Source organism: Saccopteryx leptura, chromosome 2 (genome assembly GCF_036850995.1).
Source record: "Saccopteryx leptura isolate mSacLep1 chromosome 2, mSacLep1_pri_phased_curated, whole genome shotgun sequence".
NCBI lineage: Eukaryota > Metazoa > Chordata > Mammalia > Chiroptera > Emballonuridae > Saccopteryx > Saccopteryx leptura.
The window spans coordinates 223,936,754-223,961,774 of record NC_089504.1 but is presented as its reverse complement, the minus strand read 5'-3'; the positions used below and the strand labels follow the sequence as shown (position 1 = coordinate 223,961,774).

Below are 25,021 nucleotides of genomic sequence, written 5' to 3'. Positions count from 1 at the left end.
CCCCTCCCCACTCCCCCCCCCCTTACTATCACATTCTTGTCCATATCTCTGAGTCTCATTTTTATGTCCCATCTATGTATGGATTCATATAGTTCTTAGTTTTTTTCTGATTTACTTATTTCACTCCATATAATGTTATCAAGGTCCATCCATGTTATTGTAAATGATCTGATGTCATCATTTCTTATGGCTGAGTAGTATTCCATAGTATATATGTACCGAAGCTTTTTTAAAAAAGGAGAACTGAATGCAAGGTTAGAGCCCCCACAAAGGTGAGGAGAGAGAGCTGGGTGTGCTTGTTGGGTATAACCAGGCACAGAACAGGGAAGTGCTTGTCAAAGCTACTTCAAGGTGAGTTACGTACCAAATCAGCACACCAAAGTTATGGTCAGTGAGGAGACACTACCACGCCTCCCTTAAAAGCTCCATACAAGACAGGGATGCCATCTGCTGCCACTGTCATTTAATGTTGAAGTGCCATGTGGGTAAGAAAGTGAAACACAAGGGATGTACATAAGTATAAACTAAGAAAATAGGATCTATATAAAGAAAATGTTAAACTTGGACTGACAGCATAAAAGATGGTTTAACTAAGTAGAACAACAATAAAGGAATATAATATTCAAAGGTGTCAATTCTCTCTAAGTAACTCTACAAACTCAAAGCAATTTCACCCCAAATTCTAACAGGGTTGGCTGCTGCATTTTTGTTTTCTTTCTTTGCAACAGGGGTGGGGTAGGAGATGGATTGAACATGACTGAATGAGTTTACAGTTCACGAAGAAGAATAACCAAATGAGCTGGCCAGGAAAATAAATTCTAAGATATGAAGAATAGGGGAGAATTAGTCCTATTAATTATTAAGTAGGCTAAAACATATGACACAGTCATTAAAATAGTATGAAACTGGTTTAGAAATGAACAAAAGAGCAACAGAAGAGTCCTGATTCAAGTATATTTGACCATTAGGTGACATTCCAAATCTGCAGGGAGAGAAAGAGTTTTCTTAAGCAATACTGAAACTTACACATAACATGCTAAAAAAGACAACTAGAAACCGAACTTACTCCTTATAGCAAAATCTCCAGTGAGTGAAAAGCAAACATCAAAAATAAAAATTTAAAAGCACTAGAAGAAAACACACTTTTCTATGGATGAGACAAGTCCAAGAGACAGGGAGGTAAAATTTTTCCATCTGAGCTCAGAAAAAAATAAAATAAATAAAATTTTCCAGGGTAAAAAATATCATAAAATCAAATGGCAAACAGGAGGACATATCTGCAACATATTTAATAAAGTATCAATTTCCTTAATATATAATAACTCTTATAGATCCTTATAAGTACAGCCTAAAACCTTACCTGAAAAGTAGCAAAAAGATACAATCAATTAATTTATAGAAAAAACAACAATGACCAATAAGCATAAAAGATGGTCAACCTTGTTCCTAATTAAGGAAAAGCAAATCAAATCAAAGGGATACTACTTTTCCCTATGAAAGATCCCTGCAACGATCCAAAACAAGCCCCTGTATTGGCAAGAATGCAGGGAAGGAGGAACTCTTACGCAGTGCAGATAATATAAATTAGAATAAGCATTTTGGAGAACAGAGTGGCAGTTTCTGTCAAAATGCAAAATATCCATACCCTCTGGCTCAGAAATTTCACTCCTAGAAATACATCTCATAAACAGTTACACAAATAACACATATCTGTGTATAAGGATGTTTCTTGAGCCATTTTTTTATATGGGGGAGGGGGGGACACTAGAAAGAACCTAAATGCCTCTCAGTAGGAATTGCTGGTTAAATCATATCATAGTCTTATAATGAAATGTCAGACAGCCATCAAAAGAAATGCAGCGTTTATTGAAAAGATGTCCACGATATGTTTAAAAGGCGAGTAGCAAAAGAGTGTATATAGTATGATAGTGTATAAATATACATATATGTAGTATATATATAATTGCATTTATCTGTTTTTATACATACTGTGTATGTTATATGTGTATAGAATATGCATACAAGAATACATGGAAAACTTAACAGAAGCTATCTCTAAAAACAGGTTGAGAGCAGAGGTTGGGGAATTTTTAGTAAATGCTTGTCTTTATTTTTATGACCAAACGTTACTTTCAGAATGAATTACTCTCCCATTCACGCAGTAGTCTAGACAAATGTAATGTCCCCGAGTTGGTGCAGCAAGTGGCCCTTGTTACCGCTGGGCTCTATAGAAAGTCTCCCTGATGCCATCATGTACCTCACACCCAGCCCAGGGTGGACCTAATACAACTGGGGGATCACTTTGCTTAAGTCAGCCTGTAATAACTGCTCTCTGGCTAGAAGGCTGGATGAGGGGTGTGTTTTCCTGAACCTAGAGCACAGAGAACTGCTCCCCAGAACCACGAGCCCGGTTCATACAATGCTAAGGCCCCTCACTCCAGTCTTCATCCCCACTAGTGCAACCTTATGACATAAGCACCTCAAATTACAGGAACTAGGGCCAGACTGCTGGGTAATGCTGTTGCATATAGAAGACTCAAGTTCTCAAAGACTGGCTTATTTAATTAAAAGCACAGCAGGCTACTGAGTACTAAGCAGGCAGCATGCATCTCATTAAGGAAGGTCATCTTTCCTGGCACAGTTGGATAAAACCAGTGCAGCACTCAGAGATAAGAAGATCCCAAGCTAACTGTGTCCTCTTAGGATGAGATTTTGCAGAGAATGGATGACCAGCCACCTAGAGGCTGACTGGCTCATGAAGCAGGTGGAGGGTTAGCAGATGACTATGAATTTTTGAAAAGAGCTGTGTGGGCCCTAAAAGGCATTCTAAGAACGAGAGGAGGATGGAGGAAGGGAAGAGAATAGAGGAAAGGGGTGGAGGGTGGAAGGGAGAAAGCTCACCAGCAGACAAGGCATTTATTTCTCAATTCCAGTACTGATTTCCACTGTGCTAGGTAGCCTAGGACTTCTCATCAGCAAAATTGACTTTATACTTTAGAGTTTAAGGAGTTCTTATAGTCATTACCTTATTTGGGATATTTTAAAAAGTGTTTCATTTCCTAAGTTGTTTTCAACTTTTAGCAATGCTTACCTCATGTTAAAACCTCCTTTCAAGTCCCAACATACTATGTGGAAATGACAGCTCGTTCTAAGTATTTACAAGCAGTAACAAGCCACACTAGTCTTCTTAGTCTTCTGGTGATACACTTTACAACAATATTCTAAATGTCAACAACATCCAGGCCTGTTAACTTCATGTGGGCACCACTCTTGCGTGCACGCCTGCACACACACACATCACTGCACAAATATTAAAGCCAAAGACTCTACCAGTCTAAAATAATTTATGCAACTTTTATAAGTGCCCCAATTGCTTTTGGGAAAATAAGGTTTAATATCTAATGGACTTAATAGAGAAATACTTTCATGCTGGTGTTCTATTTCCCCTGCTGCACAAATATTCATTGAGCATTGACTCTATGGCAAGCACAGTCTTAGGCACAGGATAAATAACTGAGCAATAGAGACACTATAAGCTTCACATTTTAATAATTTTAATAAAATTGCCAATGTGCTAAACACTGACTACGAGCCTGGTATTGTTACTAGCCATTTATGGTATGTAAATGGCTACGGTATGTACCCTGTTTTTTTACAAATGAAGAAACTGAAGCACAGAGCAATTAAGTTACTTGCCCAAGGTCACACAGCCAAGATGCTGGCAAGTGTCGGCATTTGAATCAGCCTCACTTGGCTCTGGGGACCATCCTATTAAACACTGTATCATGCCAACTCCAAACTAAGGCAGGTATCTGTCCATAAAGGGTGGGCACACATGGGTAATACATGCACACACCCTCAGACATTTCCACTCTCGACTAAGCCATTAATGTAAGATGAACACCAGCAGCTGGTGGTTCTGCCCATCTGGTCCCTGTGCTATTTGTAGAGAAAAAAAAAAGGGGAAAGAACATAAATGAATGAACAAAAATCACAGGGCGCCCCAACATAAAACCTCTAACAATGAATTCACTGACATAAAAAGAGTCCTTGAAGAAGAACAGACAAACATTTTTGAAGCACCGCTGCCTTCAGACCCTGCCACATGGCTGTGCCCGCTGTGCTGAGCTCTCTGTCCTGCCAGGGCAAAGGCAGTCAGCGACCCTCCTTTTATAGTGAGAAGATTCTCAGCCTCGGAAGCGGCGGGCCAGTGCAGTCCATTCCGAGCCACTAATGCCACACACAATGCTCTGTCTGGCTGGCCTCTGCACTACTACGCCTCCAACAAATGCAGGAGGTCATCCCCTCAACATGCAACTTGTCTACAGTAACCACTCCAGCCCCCTTTACACCACAGTCTCAGGCAGGCTCACGGTGCTGAGGACAGGTCAGTATCCCGAACTTGCTCTAAATAACTAAAACCCTCTAAACCAGTGGTAGTCAACCTGGTCCCTACCGCCCACTAGTGGGCATTCCAGCTTTCATGGTGGGCAGTAGTAAGTTGTTTTATAAAGATTTATTCTGCCAAACAGCGAAAATCCGACATAAAGTTCTTGGTAAGTAATTATTATTATATGCTTTCACTTGCTGTAACTCTGCTTTATAAATTTTATAAAGTCAAGTTACTTCCCTACTTTATAAATCACCATTACTGTGGAATCGGTGGGTGGTTAGAAAATTTTACTACTAACAGAGATACAAAAGTGGGTGGTACATATAAAAAGGTTGACTACCCCTGCTCTAAACTGAGAGGCTACATAGTATCTTATGCTCCTTCAGCTGTATTTCCCAATACTTGTCAAGGATTAAACGAGTATTTGACAAAACAGAGCACACTGGGGTCCAAGTGTTAGTCCCCTCTGCACAGTTACGAATCACTTCGAAGAAATGCACACATTCAGAATGGATTTTAAACATAAAATCCACTCTGCAAATAGTGTCAGGTTGAAGCACGTGGTAGGAGTTCAAAAGATACCTGTTGGACTTGGCTCTTTTAGAAAGAGATATGGGCATAAATCAATCCTGAATCACTTTCCAAATGTCTGCAAGTGTCTTTGGGTCAGTTCATGAGCTGCAACCCGGTGTATTTTCTGATGGGTGGTCTGTTTCAGGGGCTGCAAGGGAGTTTCACAGAATGCAGACCCAGAACTGGGGGTGAGGGTCTCCATCACCACCTGACATCTACACCTTAGGATGCAATGGTGAGTTGTGGGAAAGGAGTCAAGATCTAGATGAACTCACCAGAACCCTAACTCAGCCCAGAATAGTCCCTACATGGCCCTGAGCAGCAGGTAATTCTGGAATCATGCGAGGACAGGGCTTCTATGAGAGAACACTTCTAACCACTTAGATGTGATGACCTAGCCACCAGCACACAAAAAGAGTAATCTATATAGTATACTCAATACCTGAGGCCAGCTCAGAAAATTCCCCTTACCTCTGAAATAAAGTGTTCCAACTGAGTTGTTTCTTTATGTTGATAATTTGAATCATACATAGTTCAAATACATTACAACAAATCTAAGCAGCATATGGCAGAAAATGTCACAACCTGTATCCAAGCACAGTGAAGTGGAAAGGTCATTCCTTTAGGTCAACATAGTGCCCCTGCATCCAGTTTCAACAAGGGGTCTCATGGCCCAGCAGCAGGTAAGGGTCCACTCAGGGAGGTGGCTCTGTCGATTCCCTTGGGTGTCTGTGTGTGTGTGTGGGGGGGTGGGGGGTGGGGGTGTCTCTCTGCTTTAACATTTCAACTACAAACTTACCTTTTTTAATAAGCTCCTTTGTGGCAGAAGATGTGACTTCTCCCTCCTGAAAATGCACTTTGTCTTTGATGCCTGAAATAAACTCAACCACCAGGCTCCACAACAGAATATATGTGATGTTACCTCCCTCTGGTGGTGAGCGCTGGTCTCAGAGCAGCGCCAGACCACCTGGCAGGGACCGTCTCTGCCCCTCCAGGAGCAGAGGCTGGCTGCCCCTAAACAGCAGCACTGGGGACAGTTCTGCCTGTTCCTGCCGACCTGACTCTAGATGTCCTCATTATGTGCAAGCCCTGGGTTCCTTTGGATGGTGGTGGGGTGGGAGAGGGGAAGACATTATTTCACAGAGAATTAGAAGAGTGGCATACATGACCAGTGGGCCGGAAGATCTGCATGGGAGTTCCAGGTCCAGAATATCCAGTGAGCACTATGGAGACAACACCGTCTTCTCTCTGAGCCCTGACTCCTCCTTAGGGAAAAACAGGCTTGGGGCTGAGCCCTTCCTGCCTGGTTCTGTGACAGCCCGGAGTCAAACGTCCAGTTGCCATGATTCTAGTACAGATCAGTTTTGCAAAGGGAGAAAGGCAAATATAGTATTTATCTTAGAAGGCTGTAAGGATTAAATGAAATGCATAAATGGTTAAGTCCCAACAAATAGGGTGCTTACAATGAGTTGTATAATAACTACTTATACAACTTAGCATCCAAACTGGGACATATGGTCATCCTGTCAATAAAGAATAGCTATTAGGAGATTTGTGAAAGTCTCCAATAATCTACAGTTAAAAAAAATTTCAGCCAAGTGTCCCAGCTTTGCGAGACTCTATCTCTAGCAGACTTGAAGGGTCACCGGCAGCCTCAATGCCGGGGCAGGTAAAGCCTCCCAGGCACCAGTATGCACTCATCAGTCTACACACCCTACCCAGGCTGAGGGGGACCTCGTGCAAGCGACAAGCTCACTTCCTCTCCAGCTACAAACTAGCCCCCAGGACTTCTTCGCCCTGACCAATGCAGGACAAGGCAGAATAGGGTGTGAAGGAAATCAGAATGTGTCCCCCAACACACCTCTACGACATGGAATGAAGGTGATTTTAAGCTGAAGCTATGAAGCCGCCGTGAGGCAGGGCATTCTCTGTTCTGGCTCTCAGTACAGGAAGTACCCCAGTTCCGCCCTCGCTGGGGATGACTCTCAGCCCAGAGAGGCAGCCAGGAGCCTGCAGTGCTCCCCTCTGTCCTGTCCTTTCTCCACACATTTACTCTTTTCTTTAATACTTCTTTTCTTAATTTAAATCATTTTAAAAAATAATTTTTACTCTTCAATTACATAAGAGAGAAAAGATTAAAAAATAAGCCCTGGCCAGTCGGCCTGGCGTGCGGGAGTCCCGGGTTTGATTCCCGGCCAGGGCACACAGGAGAAGCGCCCATCTGCTTCTCCACCCCTCCCCCTCTCCTTCCTCTCTGTCTCTCTCTTCCCCTCCTGCAGCCAAGGCTCCATTGGAGCAAAGTTGGCCCAGGCGCTGAGGATGGCTCTGTGGCCTCTGCCTCAGGCACTAGCATGGCTCTGGTCACAACAGAGCAACGCCCTGGATGGGCAGAGCGTCGCCCCCTGGTGGGCGTGCCGGGTGGATCCCGGTTGGGCGCATGCGGGAGTCTGTCTGACTGCCTCCCCGTTTCCAGCTTCAGAAAAATACACACACACACACACACACACACACACACAGAGAACAAAAATAGCAATAAATACATATCTATCAATGACTGAATCTAAAAAACGAAGTAAATGATCAAGCAGAACAGACTCCTACAGAGACCATTTGGGTTGCCGGAGGGAAGGAGGGTGGGGTATGTGTGAAAAAGGTGAAGGGGTCAGGACGTACAAAGAGCAGTCACTGGGATGTAAGGAAGAGCCTAGCCCTGGTCAGGCTCTTTGGCCCCTTGAGTGTGGCTCTTCCACAAGATACCATGTGCAGGTGCTACCTTGATAAGGAATGTACCTACCTAAATAGTTTAAGTTTAAAAAATTTGGCTCTCAAAAGAAATTTCAATCGTTGTACTGTTGATATTTGGCTCTGTTGACTAATGAGTTTGCGACCACTGGCCTAGGGGATACAGTCAGTAACACTGTAACAATTACCAATGGGCCAGGTGGGCACCGGCTTTACTGTTCTCTCCTGCGTTCCGTTTCGCTGAAGTTTCTCCTGGGTGAGGGGTGCTGCATGCACTCACACAGTTCTGCTGTTAACCTGTCTTTTTGTTAAAGAACCCCAGCGAACACCTAGGAGGGTCATGTCCAGTCTCTGCTACAGGTGGAAGGCTGGATAGGTCACAGGGAAAAGGGTTGAGGTCACATAGGAGAAATTCTCTTCTTGAGCAAATTCCTACGTGAAAAAGACTGATTTGCCTGACCAGGTGGTGGCACAGTGGATAGAGTATTGACCTGGGATGCTGAGGACCCAGGTTTGAAACCCCGAAGTTGCCAACTTAAAGTGTTGGCCCTGGCCGGTTGGCTCAGTGGTAGAGTGTCGGCCTGGCGTGCAGGAGTCCTGGGTTCGATTTCCGGCCAAGGCACACAGGAGAGGCGCCCATTTGCTTCTCCACCCCTCCCCCTCTCCTTCCTCTCTGTCTCTCTCTTCCCCTCCCGCAGCGAGGCTCCATTGGAGCAAAGATGTCCCGGGCGCTGGGGATGGCTCTGTGGCCTCTGCCTCAGGCGCTAGAATGGCTCTGGACGCAACAGAGCGATGCCCCAGAGGGGCAAAAGCATCGCCCCCTGGTGGGCATGCCGGGTGGATCCCGGTCGGCGCATGCGGGAGTCTGTCTGACTGCCTCCCGTTTCCAGCTTCAGAAAAATGAAAAATAAATAAATAAATAAATAAATAAAGTGTTGGCTTATCCAGCTTGAGCGCAGGGTTGCTGACTTGAGCATGGGATCATAAACATGACCCCATGGTTGCTGGCTTGAGCCCAAAGGTTGCTGGCTTAAAAAGCTAAGGTCGCCAGCTTGAACCCAAGGTCACTGGTGAGCAAGGGGGTCACTGGCTCAGCTATAGTCCCCAGGTCAAGGTACATATAAGAAAGGAATCAATGGGCCCTGGCCGGTTGGCTCAGTGGTAGAGCGTCGGCCTGGCGTGCAGAAGTCCCGGGTTTGATTCCTGGCCAGGGCACACAGGAGAAGCGCCCATCTGCTTCTCCACCCCTCCCCCCCTCCTTCCTCTCTGTCTCTCTCTTCCCCTCCCGCAGTGTGGCTCCATTGGAGTAAAGATGGCCCGGGCACTGGGGATGGCTCCTTGGACTCTGCCCTAGGCGCTAGAGTGGCTCTGGTCGTGACAGAGCGACGCCCTGGAGGGGCAGAGCATCGCCCTCTGGTGGGCAGAGCGACGCCCCCTGGTGGGCGTGCCGGGTGGATCCCAGTCGGGCGCATGCGGGAGTCTGTCTTGACTGTCTCTCCCCGTTTCCAGCTTTAAAAAAAAAAAAAAAAGAAAGGAATCAATGAACAACTAAGATGCAACAATGAAGAATTGATGCTTCTCATCTCTCTCCCTCCTGTCTATCTGTCCTTCTCTCTGTCTCTCCCTGTTTCTCTCGCTAAAAAAGAAAGACTGATTTAACCTGTGGGTTGTGCTGGTACCAGCGCATAGCCAGTGATGACGTCACAGAGGTTATCCAAGTCAACCTGCTCACTTTGCAGAGGAAGCACCTGGGGTATGGACAGGTTAACAATGTGCTCAAGGACGTGTGGTTTATTATGGTTCTATTAAGCTCCTTGGTTATATTCATATAACACACAATAAAAGAAAATAATTTTGTGTCTTCCCTTCTCGCTGTGAGCTCCATGAGGGAGGGACAGTATCTGTCCTCCACCTGGGGCCTGTCTAGGGCTGCACCCCGCACACTGGCCTCACCATGACCATGGGGTAAGGGTGAATGTCCTTCTTCTGCTTGGGCATGGTGGCTGACTCATCTAGGGGCCCACAGCTGGTCTACAACCAGCACAGTGCTCAGAACATGAGGCTCTCAATAAGTATTTGCTGGAAAAATGAATGAATGAAATAAATGAATGAGTGAAGTGACCGAGCCAGGGCTCAAACCCAGTTTGTCTGGCTCCAGTGCCTGCAAGGTCTTCGCAAGACTGCAAGAACACCGCCATGTATCCTGCACCATGAGCGCTCAGATACACCCGTTGGCTAGAAAGAAATGACCAAAAGAATAACAGAGTTGTGAAACAACTTTCTTACAGAGCTATCCTGGGGTTTAAGTAAGATGTGAGTGACATGATAAATTCCTGTGCATCACCACAGACTGGAAGATGATTACAGTTAAGGCTTCAGGGGCAGCTAAAACTAGCTCCAGAACTTAGGACTAGCACTTACTGGCTGTGTATTTCACTGACCTGGGATGGGTTACTTAGCCTACCCTGGCCTCAGTTTCCACATGTGTAGAATGGGAATGATAATAGTACCTTTTTCATAGAATTGTTGTGAAAAGATGAAATGATACATATTACACATAAAGCACATAAATAAAAACTCTATTATCTTTAAAATAAAGCAGTAACTGACAGAAAATATAAAAGTGATGAAGTATAACGAGCTATTGTTATGTTAAGCAGAAAAAAATCTGTAATTAGCTATCTGAATTAGGTAACATTTTTGTCTTTTAATTCAGAAATCAGGCCAACTTCAAATACCTCTTTCTATGGTGTCAATTATGATTACACATGGGAAATTCACACTGCACCTGCCAAAATTAGTAATGAAAGGAAAAGTACTGGACCTTCCCATGGTAGAAAAGGTTTAGTTTCCCAAGCTCTTCTTTTAGAAACACAGCAGTTAGAAACTTAATAACCTCACTATAATCTTCTCAATGAGGTATTTTATGTTTAGAAGCTAACACTGTATTCTCTTATAGAATTGAAGCTAGAAAAAAAAATCAGATTAGAATATGCCTTAATAAACATTTGTGCACATTAACTGCTCCACAGAAGTCAAAAAAGTTGATAAGGACAAAACGTACGAATGAGCAGCTGCTGTGGGGGGCAGCCTGGGAGATGGCCTGAGGGGTCCCCGGCTGTACTCAGGCCCTGGGAAGCCCCCGTCCCCTGCATTTGGGCTGCACTTACTTAGTTCTGAAGAACAGAACGCTGGGGGGGGGGGGGGGGAGAGGGACGCCTATCACTCTGAGACTCTGTTACACAGACCGTGAGTCCTTTTGGTCCAGCACGCTCTTTCTTGCTCGTTCTGATGGCAGCTGGCTGCCATGCTGGAGCTGCTGTAAGGCCCATGTGGCAAGGAACAGAGCCTTCCAGCCAACAGCCACCAAGGAACCAAGGCTTCCAGTCCGACACCCTTCCAGAAATGAGACCCTGCTACCAACCTGTGAGTGAGCCCGGAAGCGACATACCTTTAGTCCAGCCTTGTAGCCTTGTAGTGAGACGACCCCTGCTCTAAAGTAAACTTTGCATGTAGTTTTTTTTTAAAAAACAACAACACACAACAATCTGAACATCCCAAACAAATTAAACCACTCCATATTGGTTTAATACCTTTCCACTCAAGGAGGCTTAAGAGGAAATTTTGTGCATGATTTAATCTGAGAAACTACATGCCTCTGACACCTGGTTGAGGAGTGAAAATGGTGTAAAACAGCTGGATTTTACACTGCACTAGAACTTGACTGCTGCTGTCCTGCTGGGATGTATTGCAGACTTGGAGGCGGGGGCACCAAGCTATGCATCCCTGGGTTCCTGACCCACAGACAGTGAGATAAACACTTACTGCTTTGTACCAATAAGTTTTGAGTTAGCTGGTTACACAGCAGGGAATAACTAACACACCAACTTATACTGTGTGTTCACTATGTCCTAGTCACTGTGACAAACATTGTATGCATATCATGAAATGTAAGTACTGTTGGCACTCCATTTTACAGGTGGAGAAACTAAGGCACGGGTAGGGTAGTGGTAAAGGTAAGCCAAAGACCCACACTCTTAGCTATTATGCTGCACTGCCTCAACGTGCACACTTCAGTGGGGAATGTGAGCGTACTATACCCAACTAAATCTTTACAGGTTAAAAAAATAAATAACAACACTACTAAATCACTAACCACTAAATCAAATACCGTAAAGGGATTCTACATGATTGAAATCTATACAACATGAAGACAACAACCCTTTTCCCAATGTCAAACTTTGAGTTAAGGTAATATTTTCCTGATGTTATATTTTAAAAATGTTTGTTTCGCCGGAGGAGGGTGGAAGAGCTATACTTACTTCCTATTGACCATCGAAGTTCAGAGCACACAGCAGGCATTTATGTCTCATTTGCTGTCAGCAACCCCAGGCTTTGACAATGAGTAGTATTTACAATGGGGAACATGCTCTCTCACAACTGAACTGTATTTAAAATGACTGGCACTTCCCCGTTGTCCTTGCAATGGGGCCCAACAATAGAAAATACACATTGAGCAGTGTGTTGCCCCCAGTCCCCTCCACACACACAGATGCATGCACACTGCCATTACTGTACCTGGATGATGCCGTCACGCAACAGGGCAAATGGGCCCCTCAGTGACACATATGATGAAGAGAACACAAACAACAAAAAGAACTACTTGATTTATTTAAGGGTCAGCAATTCTAAAGTTAGGGAAATAATAGATAACTTCTAAAGCAGGGGTCCCCAAACTTTTTACACAGGGGTCCAGTTCACTGTCCCTCAGGCCGTTGGAGGGCCGGATTATAAAAAAAAAACTATGAACAAATCCCTATGCACACTGCACATATCTTATTTTGAAGTAAAAAACAAAATGGGAACAAATACAATATTTAAAATAAAGAACAAGTAAATTTAAATCAACAAACTGACCAGTATTTCAGTGGGAACTATGCTCCTCTCACTGACCACCAATGAAAGAGGTACCCCTTCCGGAAGTGCTGCGAGGGCCGGATAAATGGCCTCAGGGGGCCGCATGTGGCCCGTGGGCCGTAGTTTGGGGACCCCTGTTCTAAAGTAAACTTTGCATGTAGTTTTTTTTTTAAAAAAAACAACACACAACAATCTGAACATCCCAAACAAATTAAACCACTCCATATTGGTTTAATACCTTTCCACTCAAGGAGGCTTAAGAGGAAATTTTGTGCATGATTTAATCTGAGAAACTACATGCCTCTGACACCTGGTTGAGGAGTGAAAATGGTGTAAAACAGCTGGATTTTACACTGCACTAGAACTTGACTGCTGCTGTCCTGCTGGGATGTTACATTGTATAGCGTGCTGCCAGACAGACTGGTAACGGGAACACAGCAAACGCATCCAACCTCACGAGTAGAAACATAAACCAGCTCTGCCACCTGTGACCTTAAAATCATTTCAATCATCAGGTCACTATCGAATGATATCGCTTCCCTAAGGACAAGACCTGGACCTGACACTGTGGGGGAGGGAGCGGCAGCAGGAGAGCGCCAAGGCCAAGGGCGGCCACCCCATGCTCAAGACAATGTTCTTATCTCACTGTCACTGGTACAGAAGCTCAGGCTGTTGGCCAATCTTCCAGCCTCTGACTGCAAGGTCAAACACCACTTAGAAGCAAAGAGGCCCCAAACCAAGGGCCTAATGCCCTTTTCAGACAGGAGGAAACCAAGGCACGGACCTGGCTAAAACTGGAACCCAGCAGTCAATTAATTATTCAGTAATCTTATCATGATACAATGACTCTGGTCCGCCAACATCCCTTATAGCTAGGACAACGGTCCTCAACCTTACTCCCACTTAGAAACATCTGGGGAGGTCCCCAGTCCCTGAGATGGGAGATGGTCTGGCGTGACGGGGCACGGGAGTCTGCAGACTGCTCAGGGTCTTCACTGACACAAAGAATTTATGGACATCACTCAAACTCCTAGTACACCTATCATAATATCTCCCATTATTTAAAGAAAGTCATGGAAGTATCACAAGTCTTAAGTGGGCAATCATTTCAAGAAAGGTAAGTTTATTCTCTAGAAGAGTAAATTTTTCTATGATCAGCATTTTCTGACTTAGCCTTCAGGCAAAGCTCTCTCAATCAAATATACATTCACATGTTTCAGAAAACAGAAAAAGTAGCATTCGTTTCCATTATTGTTGGAACTGTATTTACTACCTGGAAACTAACAGAATATTACCTGAGCACCCTTCCACTTCTGGTTAGCTTGGTGATAACTGAATCAATTCCCACAAACCGAACTACACATAATTAATTACTGCTTCAAAGCACTGCTTTGCTTTCTCAGTAAAAAGAAAAAAAATTCACAAGAGTACAGTAATGGATATGCTAAGCGAATATCTGCACAACAGAAAACAATCTTATTTTTACTAAAGTTTTCATTCATTTGTAATTGTGTACTTAAAATTAATGATGATACAGTTTCACTTTTTTTTACATAAATGTTTAATAAACATAGTTATTTTAAATTATTTACAATTAATGACAATGCAGCTAACAAAAACAAATTTTACAGACCAGACCCCAACTGCTACAAGTCAGAAAATGGCTTCTGTGGTCAATTCCCGACTGAATTGGTAGTGCAGGTCAATTTCTGTCTTTCCTTTCAGAGTAAGCTTCAAGAATAATACAACAGAAGTCTGACACAGTCTTTTTCCTCCACACCACCTGCCTCAATCTGGATGTTTGGGTCCTGCCAAAATTCATATGTAACCATCTAATCTTCAGAGTCATGGTTTAAGCAGGTGTGGGCTTCAGGAGGTAATGAAGTCATGGGGGCGGATCCCTCACGATGGGATGGTGCCCTAATAAAAGAGAGCCACTCACAGAGCCCCACACTCCTTCCACCGGTCTGTACATAGCACCAAGAAGCACCCCCTCCACCACCACCCCCAACCAGGCTGGCCTGGCGTCCAGGACTGAGAAATACCTTCTACTGTGGGATTTTGTCAGAGCTGCCCCAGACGCCATCACTCACCCAGGCAGGGAGAGGGGTTAGCCAGACCAGCAGCAGGACCTCTCCCACCTGCACAAAAGTCAGACGCCACTCACCAGAAGCAGAATCTCATTTCATGACACGGCACCGGGCGATGCCCACCTTCAGGAAGGATGGCCTTTAAAGTAATCACACTGTCAGACCCAAGCCTCAGAAGCCACGTGTCCCCCACAGAGTGATGGTTTTGGCTCCAGGAGAAGATCTCTCTTGCCAGTGGCCTGTAGTGATTTCCGCACAGGGCAGAGCTGTCTGTCTTCAGGGTCGTCCCCGACTCCTCCATCCAGTGGGTTTTGTGTCTTCATCCATTACTTTACATTTTACAGGACACAGTGGATAGGCAACCAGCGCACAAAGGTCCCTGCCCCATCCTGCAGCTCCGACCCTCTGAGTGGAGAGGACAGGATCGAATGGACATTGTTCTTTGCTGCACCTCCAGCATCACTACCCAAGTCTGAATCCCTTCAGTTTCCCTTGGCAACAGCCAGAGCCTCCTAACCAGTCTCCTTGCTTCCTCTCTTGCCCACCCCCCTCCGACCCCAAGAGACATTCTCCACCCCTCTTTGCCATGAGAATAACATCCAAATCTCCGCATAGCCTCTAAGGTGCTCCATGAAATGGGTCCCTGGCTGTGTCCAGCCACAGCTGCCACCACCCCTCCTCACCTCTCACTGGATGCTCCGCTATCAGGCCCTTCATGGCCTCTCAATAAGCTCAGCTCATCCCTGCACTGGAGGCTCTGTGTTTGCTATTTGCTCTGTGTGGATGCCAGCCTCACTAGTCTCACAGAAACTTCCTCTGTCAGCCAAGTCCACACTGTGCAGAGGCCTACCAGGACCACTCAATCTAAGGTGGAGCCAGGCCAACCATCCAGCAAGTCCTCTTTCCCTGGACTGTCCCCAGAGCCGTTCTCCACCGCTGCACCATTTCCCTGGGCCCAGGAAGGCTGACCGTACATGGGGACGGTATTGCTTGGCCTCCTGCCTGTCAGCTGAGTTCAGAAAGCTGGGGTTAAGTCAGGGTGTTTCCTCCTGCCCCTCCCTGTTCAGCATCTCAGCGCCATCCAGGGACAAGTCGGGGTGTCTCCTCCTGCCTCTCCTTGTACAGCGTCTGTGCCATCCAGGGACAAGTCGGGGTGTCTCCTCCTGCCTCTCCCTGTTCCACGTCTCAGCGCCATCCAGGGACAAGTCAGGGTGTCTCCTCCTGCCTCTCCCTGTTCCGTGTCTCAGCGCCATCCAGGGACAAGTCGGGGTGTCTCCTCCTGCCTCTCCCTGTTCAGCATCTCAGCGCCATCCAGGGACAAGTCTGGGTGTCTCCTCCTGCCTCTCCTTGTACAGCGTCTGTGCCATCCAGGGACAAGTCGGGGTGTCTCCTCCTGCCCCTCCCTGTTCAGCACTTCAATACTATACCTTCATGTCTCAGCTCCTGCCCGGCAGCTCCTCTCCTGGTGTTCCAGCAACACCCCCTGTTGATTCCCTGAGTCCTGCCCTCCAAGAACCTGCTCCTTATTAAGTCCTCCTGAACCACCACCACAGGGTCCCTGTTGGGGCCTGACTGGCCACCCGCCCTGGCCCCGTCCTTGGTCACACTCCATCATACCGCCCGGCTTAAATTCTCTCTTGCACTCACCACCACTACCTGAGAGTACTGTGTTCACTTACTTCTCTCTAGTTTAGTGTTTTTCAACTGCCAGCTGGAGGACGGGTCCACTAGAAATTTCGTGGCAATCTGTGAAAGAGTTACCCTGATGCAGTATGAAGATTATAGACCCAATGATCTTAGTCGAATTGGCTTATGCTCAGGGTGATTTCTGCCTTAGCGGTCCCTGAAATAATTCTATTTTCACCAGTCCCCAAGTGAAAAAAGGTTGAAAACCATTGTTCTAGTGTCTCTCTCCTCTCCTCAACCCTTAGAACATAAGAAGGAGGCTCATCATATTCATCAACCTACCCAAGGGCCTAAAACAGTGCCTGGAACATAGTGAGCATTCGGTAAATAGTGAAAAAATAAACGACTCAATGAGCGAATGAATACCAGCCCACAGTCTCTGCTCCACAAGTGAACTCTTTAGTAAGACCATCCCTGATCATCTTACACAGCACAGCAGTCTCCCTGCCCTCCCAGGCCTCCATTCCCACAACCCCCGTCTTCTGAGTCTTATTTTTTTTTCTTTTGGCCCCATCACCTCCTGATATATTTGATATTAATTTACATTTGTTTCTCCCAACAAAAATGTCAGCCTAGAAGGCAAGTATGCTGTTTTATTTGCTGCTGTGCCCTTGGAGCCTAGAACAGCGCCTGGGCCAGAGTAGAGTCTCAATAACAATTTGTTAAAATGAATAGCTAGTAAAGTGGGCAAAATGTCACACAAAAAGCCATTTCAGGGTTGTCGCTAACACTTCTTGGGAAGAATATAAAACTGAACTGCTAGACACCCAAGCAAATAAGCGCCGTCTTACGTGACCTGACCTTGTTCCCCTAGAAACATACCCTAAATCCCCAAGAAAGAGACTGGAAATGGCAGCTAGAAGCTGGTCTAGAAAGAGAGAAGGTTTTAGAAAGAGGAAGACTATTTGTGGCAATTGCAGCTTTGAAACGTGCAGGGAAGTTTACCGAAGCTCACAGACATTGTATTGTAAGTCCTTCCTTAGAGTGCACCGCACATAAATTCTACCAATGGGACTTAAGACAGTCTCTGTCCCACAGTGGAGTGCCCCTTGGCAGCAGCCTTCAAGTACAGCCACTGACAGTGTTTGTGGACCAGAACCACGTGAGGGAGATACTGCTTTTTTGACAGCTGCTCCTCTAGTAGGGCACTGTTCTCAAAGACAGGCTTTATTCTGCAATGCCTACGTGGTCTGAATTTTTTCTGCATACCAATTGCAGATTGGAAATAAATTCCTCCTCCCCACCACTAGTTACTCATACCTGCCCCCTCACCCTCCAAAGTGTCTAAACTGTGTGGATGGAGGTAAGGTGGGAACTCCCAAAGTAGGGAGTGTCCCCGAGGGTGGCATGTCACTCCTTCCGTGAGCAGGATTTCTGAGTAAACGTTGTACAGGCCTAGAAAGTGAGGCCCTTCCTCCCAACTCCATTCGACCAAAACTGGCCAACCGCAGGGTAATGAGCAACTATGATGCTCACCAAAACATTGGCTCTCCTTCCACTAGTGCAGATTGGGAATGCAGTGAGTCACGTTGCCTCAGAGTCCCTGTGAATGAGGTGACCCCTCCTCTACCAAGTACAGGGTGATGGCAGGAGCTCCCGGGCTCCCTGGCCACTCCGGGTGCTCATTCCTCCCCCGTCCCTGCTGGAGTGGATGCCCGGGGCAGGGGCATCGCTGGGAGGCGGTGACCGGCCTAGGTCCCAGCGGTGGCGGACTGCGCGCGCGGTCCAGCAGGTGCTCTGGAACCCGGGACCCTTGGGGAGCTCGACCCCACCCTCCAGGCAGGACCCGAGGGAACCGCCGCAGGTCGGCCAGCGTGTTGCCGCGTCCGCGGGGTCCTCTCCCAGCCCCGGCTGGGATATCGGCGCTGCGACCTGCCCCGCCTCCGCTGGCAACAGGTGTCCGCCCTCCACCCGACGGCCCGCGCGACTTGCCCTCACCCGGCACAAGCCGTCCACGAACACGCGCGGGTCCAGGTGGCATGCGATGGTGGCGCTGGGCAGGTCCTGCAGGTCCACCTCCTCCATCTCGCAGTCGATGAAGCTCCAGTCGCCGCCGCCCTCGTCCGCCTCGGCCGCCCCGGAGAAGGGCACGAAGGGACGCAGCGTCACCCCGGGCCGCGCTCGAGCCTCGGCCGCCTTGGCTACCTCCCCGAGCCGCGGCCCAGCCCCGCCGTCCTCCATACTGGCGCCCGCGCGCCCCCGGCGGCTGCGCTCGGCTCGCGCTCTCCCGTCCGCCGACCCGCGGTTAATCCCCTCGCCTTCGCGTCGCAGCTGCGGCCGTCACCACGCCTCCGGGAGACACGGCCTCCGCGCGTCTGCCCGCCGCTGTTCCCCACCGCGCTCGGCCCGCCCGGCCCTCAAGGGCGGAGCTCCTGCGAATTTTGCCGCGGGCCCTTTAAGGCCAGATCAGCTTTGCGTCTTGTGTCCCGCCCTTGCGGAGAGAAGGCCAATAAAGAGGCGGAGTTCTTTTCACGTGACCCTCATTCCACGCCTTCAGCCTGAAGCCTCGGAGAGCCATGTTGGTTAGGGGCGAAGGCCTGTCTTGAGCCAGTTCTGCTTTCCCAACTGTCACTGCCTGCTGCACGGCGCCAGCGAGGGTCGTGGGCACCGGTGGGAGCTGGGTTCCCATGCGGTGATGTTTGAAAGCACCTAGGGCAACTGTTGGAGATTTAAGTGTGATCTAGTCCAGACTATATAGCTTGGTAGGCATGGGCAAGTGGTTGGATGCCTACCGTGTATTATTACATGCAGCCGCAGATGAGGAGTGGGACCATGACAACAGGACCTCGCTTTTACATTTCAGCATCTTAGTCATTATAACATTGTTCAAAATGCATACAATCAGAAGTGAAATTTTCACTTCCCACTATGTACTAGGTACAATGGGACCTAACACAAGCACCAAAACATGGGTCCTTGCCTTGGCGAGCCTATAAAGGGAAAGCAGAGATCCTCAAGGCTCTGTCTCTCCTTCCTCCCTGCTAAATGGACAGAACCCTTCACCCGAAGGACAGTGTGAACACTTGAGTCTGAATTTCAGCATTGCCTTGAACTACTTGGCCAAGTAACCAGCAAATCTCAGTGTTGTAGTAATATAAGGTTATAGTAATTAAATATATAGAAATATAAAAATATGGACAATATAAAAGTAATTAAAAGGATATTAAAAATAATTATTAAAATTAAGTAGAGTTATGCCAATTGGATAGGAATTAATATAGTGGCTTAATGCCATAACTCTGTAATGTGATAAACAGACTCTGAATTACAAGCAGAGCCCAGTTAGTATGTGTGTGTGAAGTTATACATAGATAAGAAGTGGCTTAGTGTTATTTACATTAACTTTGTAAATTAATGAAAATAAGAACATCTTAAAAAGTGGTTTAATGTAAACACTTCAGTAGATGAACATAAAGGGGGTTCCCTGTGAGGAATTCCCAAAAAGGTGGTTTGAAGTGTTAATCCTGTAGATTGACACCTGTTAGAAGGCATTGGCCAGAAAAGGTACTAAAGCTGAGGGGCCCCCTGCTGCAGTAGTCGCCCAGACTCCAACGTTGATGTGGACTGTCTCCACGCCGCTCTGAGCTCTGACCAAAGCCAGCCGAGAGAAGCACGCCAAGCTGTACCCAGGCACGCCAAAAGGATTTGTGAGTAGTAAATTGCCTGTGTGGTTATTGCAACTAATTTGTGTGTCGGTTGTGTCTTTCCTCTGGTGGATTTTAACAGTAGCATCCTCATAGCCGCCTCAAGAGTAATTAATCTTGAAGAGGCTGCCAGCCCTGCTGGTAGGCGGGAGTGTCCCACTGCATGGGGAAGTCGAATCAGGGACGCCTGATCACATAGAGCTTGGGCTCTACTGGGACACTCAGGGACCTCATCTGAAGGGTGGGGTCACATATGGTCAGACTCCGGTAAGGGCCAGTGAAGGGTTCCTGGGTTCATGTGTTAGGTTTTCCGGGACAAGTGAAATTAGACCTGTGTTTTCTCCTAAAGGTGTCTTACCCTTCAGTTAGGAGCTGTAACTGATTATAAGAAAACGTATATCCAACTAAGAGCTGAGGTTTATTCAGAACACATTGCGTGCTTTGGTTGCTGTCAGGGCAATCTTAGGGCAGTCTGTGTCCTCTAGAAACTTAACTCTAGCAGGAGCGGTAATACACAGGCAGAGACAGATCAGAAAGCAGGATGTGATGAGAGGATCTGGAGAAATTGGGACCATCCCACATTGCTGGTGGGAATGGAGAATGGTGCAGCCACTTTGGAAAGGTAGCCTGGCAGTTCCTCCCACCATTAAACACAAAGCTACCACACAACCCAGCAATTCCCCTCCTAGGTGTAGCTCCAAGAGAAATGAACATACGTGTCCACCCAAAAACCTATATACAGAGGTTCATAGCATCATTCTTCATAATAGCTAAAGGGTGGAAAGAACCCAAACCTTCATTAGCTAATGAAGGGGTAAACCAGATGCATCTCCATTCAATGACATATCTTTCACCGTAAAAAGCAGTGAAGTACTAACACATGCTGCAAAATGGATGAATCTTAAAAACATTATGCTAAGTTCAAGGCACCATCACAAATGGCTACATATTATTTCATTTATATAAACTATTCAGAAGAGGCAAATTCATAGAGGCAGGGATATAGATCAGTGGTTGCAGGGGCTGGGAGAAGAGGGAGGGGGAATGACTTCTAAAGGGTACAGGTTTCGGCCCTGGCCAGTTGGTTTAGCCCAGTGTGTGGAAGTTCTGGGTTCGATTCCCGGCCAGGGTACACAGGAGAACCACCCATCTGTTTCTCCACCCCTCCCCTCTCCTTTCTTTCTCTTTCTTCCCCTCCTGCAGCCAAGGCTCCATTGGAGCAAAGTTGGCCTAGGTGCTGAGGATGGCTCCATGGCCTCTGCCTCAGGTGCTAGAATGGCTCCAGTTGCAGCAGAGCAATGCCCAGATGGGCCAAGCATCACCCTCTGGTGGACATGCTGAGTGGATCCTGGTTGGGCGCATGTGGGAGTCTGTCTGCCGCCCCCCTCCTGGCACCTTGCTTCTCACTTCAAAAAAATACTAAATAAGTTAATAAATAAATAAATGGTACAGGTTTCTTTTGGGGCTAAAGAAAATATTCTAAATTTGGATGGTGGTGATGTTTGCACAACTCTATGAATATAATAAAAACCACTAATTGTACTTTAAACGGTTTTTAAATTTATGGTATGTAACTTGTATCAGAATACAGCTGGTATTTCAAAATAGGAGAATATGATGAAGGCCGAAGGGGTCAGACAAAGTGCACCAAGTGGATGACACAGCAGGTTGAAAGCTCTCTGTAAACCCAGCCAGACATTCTGAAAAGGGAAACAAAAGGGAATAGGCACTAGTTTTGGGAAAAGCTCCCAGCCAGCCTGTTGCTGGGTGGGTCCTCATTGTGTAATCACCCTTAGGACAGGAGGCTCTTTCCATCCTGGCTTACCCTAAGCTTTTTACAGCAAGCAGACAAAGGATGGGAGAGGAAAGAATGCACCAGGGAAAACAGGAACCTGAGCAGTGCGGGGGAATAAGCCATCACAGGTGGTAGTGGCCGAGCTGAGAGAGGCAAGGGTAAGTTCAACCTCAGGCAAGTAGGTGTTGAGGGCAAAGTTACCTGCCACTGACTTCACGATGCAGTGGGTCATTACTAAGACAAGGACAGAGACACGCATTCTTGGGGTGACATTGTATTCCCTCCTCTGTCTGTCTCCTTCCCCTCCCCAGGCAGCAAAGTAAAGAGGGTGATATTTCTTCATTGTCTGTATGACTCTAATAATACCAATTTCATTTGGGTAGCTCATAAATAGCTAATGGATATACATATTAAACCAGCTCAGATAATCCTCATGAACAGGTATCATTACTCCAGGGTCTTAGAACTGAGGCTTACAGAAATGGAATGATTTTCCCACAAGCAAACAAGTAGCAAACGGCCAAGGAGAACACCAGCCTTGCTTATCAAAACGTGAACCGGGAGTGACGAGCCTAAGGAAGAGCAGTACCTTCCCCAGAGCAGCGGTCATGCAGGGCACCCTCAGGACACTGGGGCCAGCGCTGGGCGCAGTGCTTGAGTGATAGAGAACTCTCAGAATATCAAAGTAATGGACGCTCTCAGAAATAGGATTAGTATTGTGGCTTCGGCATCTGAGTGCCCAGGGATCTTGCCCGATTGCTGGTGACTGACTATTTAGTAATAAAATGTCAGATTTTTCTTTCCACGTAGAAAATAAAATTTTATAGTAACTGTCATCTTTGTCATGCCATATAAGCTTTAGAAGGACAGGCCTTATTGCCTTCACTGACACCTGCAGTTAACACCAACCATTAGTGGTCTCTGCCAAAGAGGGAAAAACAGGGCTGTCAACATAACAGGTAGAGACGTAGCTAAACATGCTGCTGAAGTATGATCGCAGACATTTTTAAGGATGAAATCAATTAAGCTAGGGAGTCATCTGTTCAGAGCTGTTGTACAATGAGACGTGGCCCAAAGCCCCCAAGCATCCTCTGGGAATTGTTAGCTGTCTCCCTTTTCCCACCTGTGGCAGTGGCATCTAACATCCCCCCTGTTTCCTGCTTTGGCATCTGTCTATCTAGAGAGGGCCTCTCCTCCTCTCATTGGCTCACAGGAGCAGGTGTGATCCAGATGTTCAGAAACCCGGGGGAAGGGACCAACATGGTGAAGAGCTGCTCTCAGTCATGCCCCTTCGTTGCCTGCAGTATCATTAGAGCCACACTATGGCCACAAACTAAGTGTCCATCTGCAGACGAGTGGATAAAGAAGTGGTGTGTAGATACAATGGACTACTACTCAGCAAAAAAACAAAAGAAAGAGAGAGAGAGAGAAATCTTGCCATTTGTGACAATGTAAATGGACCTTGAGGGTATTATGTTAAATGAAATTAGTCAAACAGAGAAAGACAAATACTGTACAATCTAAGAAAACAAGACAAATGACTAGACAGAACAAAATAGAAACAGACCCATCAATATGGAGAACAAGTTGATGGTTGACAAAGGTAGGGGGAAGGAGGATATGTGAAATAAAAAATAATAATAATAACAGAACAATCATGAAAAACACAAACTACCCATAAGCAAACAACAACAGCAACCAATTGCTCTCAGCAATTTCTTTCTTGAGATAGCAGAAGGGCACATATTTTAGTTCCTATATTCCTCCACCTCCCATTCATTCTCTTCCCGTACCTTTCTTAGTGCCAACCATGGCACTTAACTGAATATAACAGAAGCCCAGGGCTCAGGAAGCCCTATGTACTTGTTTTGGTTCTCAGCACCTATCTCTTGCATCTGACGCAGCGCTGTTATGCAAACACACTTGCATGTACTGATAAAGCAGCCTGCTCATTTGCTAGGTGAGGAAATTTCCCTGTGGGACTTTCAATCGCTTCCTGATTTGTTCTAGAAATTGAACGGGCCTGCATGCAGCAGGTCCTTGCTGAGTGCTTATTAAATGAACCTAAGGCATTTCCACACATTCTGGCAAATTATAGATGTTTAAAAAAATATTTAAGATAGAAAGCAATAGTTGACTTTCTGAGGGTTTGCTTTGACAGAGAATGTACCCTTCCTAAGGCTGCTCAACCGGATGAACCCTTAAATGACTCAATCCAAAGTTTCTGGTTCCTCCTGTAAAATGAATAAAAATGGATGCTATTTTTGTTGTTGTATCAAAGAGAGAAACTTTTTTTACTTACTCAAAGTTCAGTCTTAAAATTTACTGATAAAAATCCCTGTTGTTATTATTATTATTATTATTATTTTAATGGTCTCTGATGCTTTTAAAATCAGAAAGCTAAAGTTATAAATTGGGTTTTGGGGAAAATGTTGAAATTTGGTAACTGACTTTCCAAGTTTAGAAAGACAGTTTACCGCCCTAATGGTTGGCTCAGTGTTAGAGTATCAGCCCTGTGTGTAGATGTCCCAGGTTGGATTCCTGATCAGGGCACACAGAAGAGGCAACCATCTGCTTCTCCCCCCGCCCCCCCTTCCTCCCCTACAGCCATGGCTTGATTGGTTCAAGCACACCTGCCCCTGACGCTGAGGATGGCTTGTGGAGTCTCTGGCCTCAGGCGCTAAAAATAGCTCATGGCCTCAGGTGGGCAGAGTATCTGCACCAGACAGGGTTGCTGGGTGGATCTCAGTTGGGGTGCATGTGAAAGTCTGTCTCTCTATCTCCCCTCCTCTCACTTGGAAAAGAAGAAAAAAAAAATAGGAAAAAAAAGAGAAAAAGATAGTTCACCGACTTTTGTATCCCTCCCAGCTCCCATTCAAGGTTGCTGACACCTGTGTGAGTTAGGCTTTTCCCAGCTGCAAGTAACCAAGACCCCTGGGACCAGTGTAAACAGAATTTGTTTACAAATTTACTTCCTTGGGGAAGTACTTGACCTCTCTGAGGCTCCAAATCCTGGGCTGTGGAAAGGTGATTTTAAGAGCTTCCTTTCAGAAGCATTGACAGGACTAGAAACTATGCCCAAGCTATGCCAGGCACAGAGGTGGAGCTCGGCGTGGAAGGATCATCATTCTACTCTGTGCTGTGGGGGCTGGTTCTCCCACTTTCATACCGCCTCCTCTTA

At 46.4% G+C, this 25,021-nt stretch overlaps 1 protein-coding gene and 1 pseudogene across 1 annotated transcript in view; both read right to left on the bottom strand.

Moving 5' to 3' along the window:
• Positions 1-9,706, bottom strand: part of LOC136393957 (elongation factor 1-alpha 1-like) — a 51,634-nt pseudogene extending 41,928 nt beyond the window's left edge.
• The window catches only part of RCAN1 (regulator of calcineurin 1), a 94,634-nt gene extending 75,897 nt beyond the window's left edge, over positions 1-18,737 (bottom strand). Inside the window, exon 1 of the mRNA XM_066370265.1 lies at positions 18,340-18,737. Within this exon, the coding sequence (XP_066226362.1) occupies positions 18,340-18,582 (243 nt within the window). The 5' untranslated portion in view covers positions 18,583-18,737. The remainder of the gene's footprint in view (positions 1-18,339) is intronic.
• Between the last annotated feature and the right edge of the window lie 6,284 nt (positions 18,738-25,021).